This window comes from Belonocnema kinseyi, chromosome 3 (assembly GCF_010883055.1).
Source record: "Belonocnema kinseyi isolate 2016_QV_RU_SX_M_011 chromosome 3, B_treatae_v1, whole genome shotgun sequence".
NCBI classification, from domain to species: domain Eukaryota; kingdom Metazoa; phylum Arthropoda; class Insecta; order Hymenoptera; family Cynipidae; genus Belonocnema; species Belonocnema kinseyi.
Window position 1 is genome coordinate 112,826,761 of NC_046659.1, and position 1,841 is coordinate 112,828,601.

The 1,841-nt window shown below is 26.6% G+C and overlaps 1 protein-coding gene across 2 annotated transcripts in view; it reads right to left on the reverse strand.

The window, feature by feature from the left end:
- The window catches only part of LOC117169412 (tetratricopeptide repeat protein 17), a 61,294-nt gene that overhangs the window by 34,547 nt on the left and 24,906 nt on the right, over nucleotides 1-1,841 (reverse strand). For both annotated transcript variants that reach the window (XM_033355783.1, XM_033355782.1), the window contains exon 5: nucleotides 1,002-1,289. In XM_033355783.1, coding sequence (XP_033211674.1) covers nucleotides 1,002-1,289 — 288 coding nt within the window. The remainder of the gene's footprint in view (nucleotides 1-1,001; nucleotides 1,290-1,841) is intronic.

Below are 1,841 nucleotides of genomic sequence, written 5' to 3' on the forward strand. Positions count from 1 at the left end.
TATTATTATTATTAAACGAATTTTTAAGAAAATTCAAGAATTCTCAAGCAAAAAGTTGAATTCTTAACCACAAAGTTGAATGTTTATAGAAAGAAAAAATCTTTCTGTATTTTTTAAGAAAGCGCTCTTAACCTTAAAACCTAGTTGTTAAATTATTTACGAAAAAGATGAATAATTAAACAAACAGATTAGTTTTTAAACAAGATCAGCTTTAAACCTAAAACGGAATAGTTGAGTTATTAGTTAAATAATAATTTCTCAAATAAAAAAAAATTAAAACAATTGGCAATGGTTAAACTACGATACGCAACCTGGTGACAAAAATCCGAGCTAGAAAAAATAGGTACGATTTTAAAGATGCATTTTAATTTGTTCCTAAAAGTATTTTAACTTTTTTTTTGGTGAAGTTTAAAGTATTTATTGGATAATAACAATAAGTATTTATTGAAAATCAAGGGTTTTTAGATGGAATTTACATATGATACAGTGAAAAACCACATTTTTTGAAAGAAATATTTTTACAAAAATATTATTTTACTAATTATTGTGATTTTCAACAGATTATAAACTTAAGTGGATTTATTTGTAAGTAAAAATGAAGAAAAATTAAAATTTTAACTTACATTAAATCATTGTTGGTTTTATTTTTAAAATATTCGACAAAAATGTGTTTTATCGCTGTATAAGATGAAAATTCTATCTAGAACTATTTGTTTTTATGAAGATTTATTTTTAGTATTCGATCATTGTTTTATACTTCACAAAACAATCGTAAAAACACTTTAATAGAAACATTAAAAGACATCCATAAAATTGTACCCACTTCTTCTAGTTCCCGTTTTCGGCACTAGATGGCGAAATGGTGGACCACCATTCCCAATACCCATATTAATTTTATTTTTAAAAATATATTCTCACAGAAAACGTTGTGAAATTTTATTTTTGGACATTACCAAGTTGTAATTCTCAGTGCCCGAATTTTAACGGGATTTATAACATACTGAAGTAGCGAAGTCAAAGTATTTTCCAGTTTCTGATGACAGAGAATGGCATGTTTAGCATCTCTCGCTGGATGCATTGTTGGTGCGAGTTTCAGAGAATTATCATAGCAAGCAATGGATCGATTATAATCTCCCAGAGAAGCATAAACATGACCTAAGGCTAAATGCTGATGACTTTGATTTGGAGCGTAATCGATTGCAGAATGTAAAATAATTGCCGCTTCTGCAGAATGTTTCGCCGCGTGCAATATTCCTCCAGTTGTTAGGAGAGGAATATCACGAAACTGCCTTAAAGTAGAGATCATAAGTTAAAAACTAAAATTAGTAATTCAGGTCTCACAATCTCTATGAGATAAAAAAAATTAGTGCAATAGCTTTCAAAAAGAATTCATAGTTTTTTTTTAGGATAAAAAGGTCTTTCAAAATAAAAATTATTATAATTTGAACGGACACCTTAAAATACCGAAAAAGAAAATTCTGAAAAAAAAAACAAACATTGCCGAAATTATAAAATTGCTCAAATATAAAATTTCTCAATTGATAAAATGCCCGAAGAATTTATACTATTAACGAATATGAAAATTCCCGAATAATAAGGAACGACTGAAAAATTCCATGAAATAAAATTCCCGACACTGCCAGATTCCCAAATAATAAAATTCAGGAATTTAAAACTTACCGAATAATACCATTTCCAAATAATAAAATTCCTGAATTGGAAAATTCTCGCATTATAAAATTACCTAATATAAACAATCGAAATTTTTTGTATTAATAAATATAGAATGGTAATTGCAATATAATTTAATAATAATATAATTATAATAATATAATAATTAT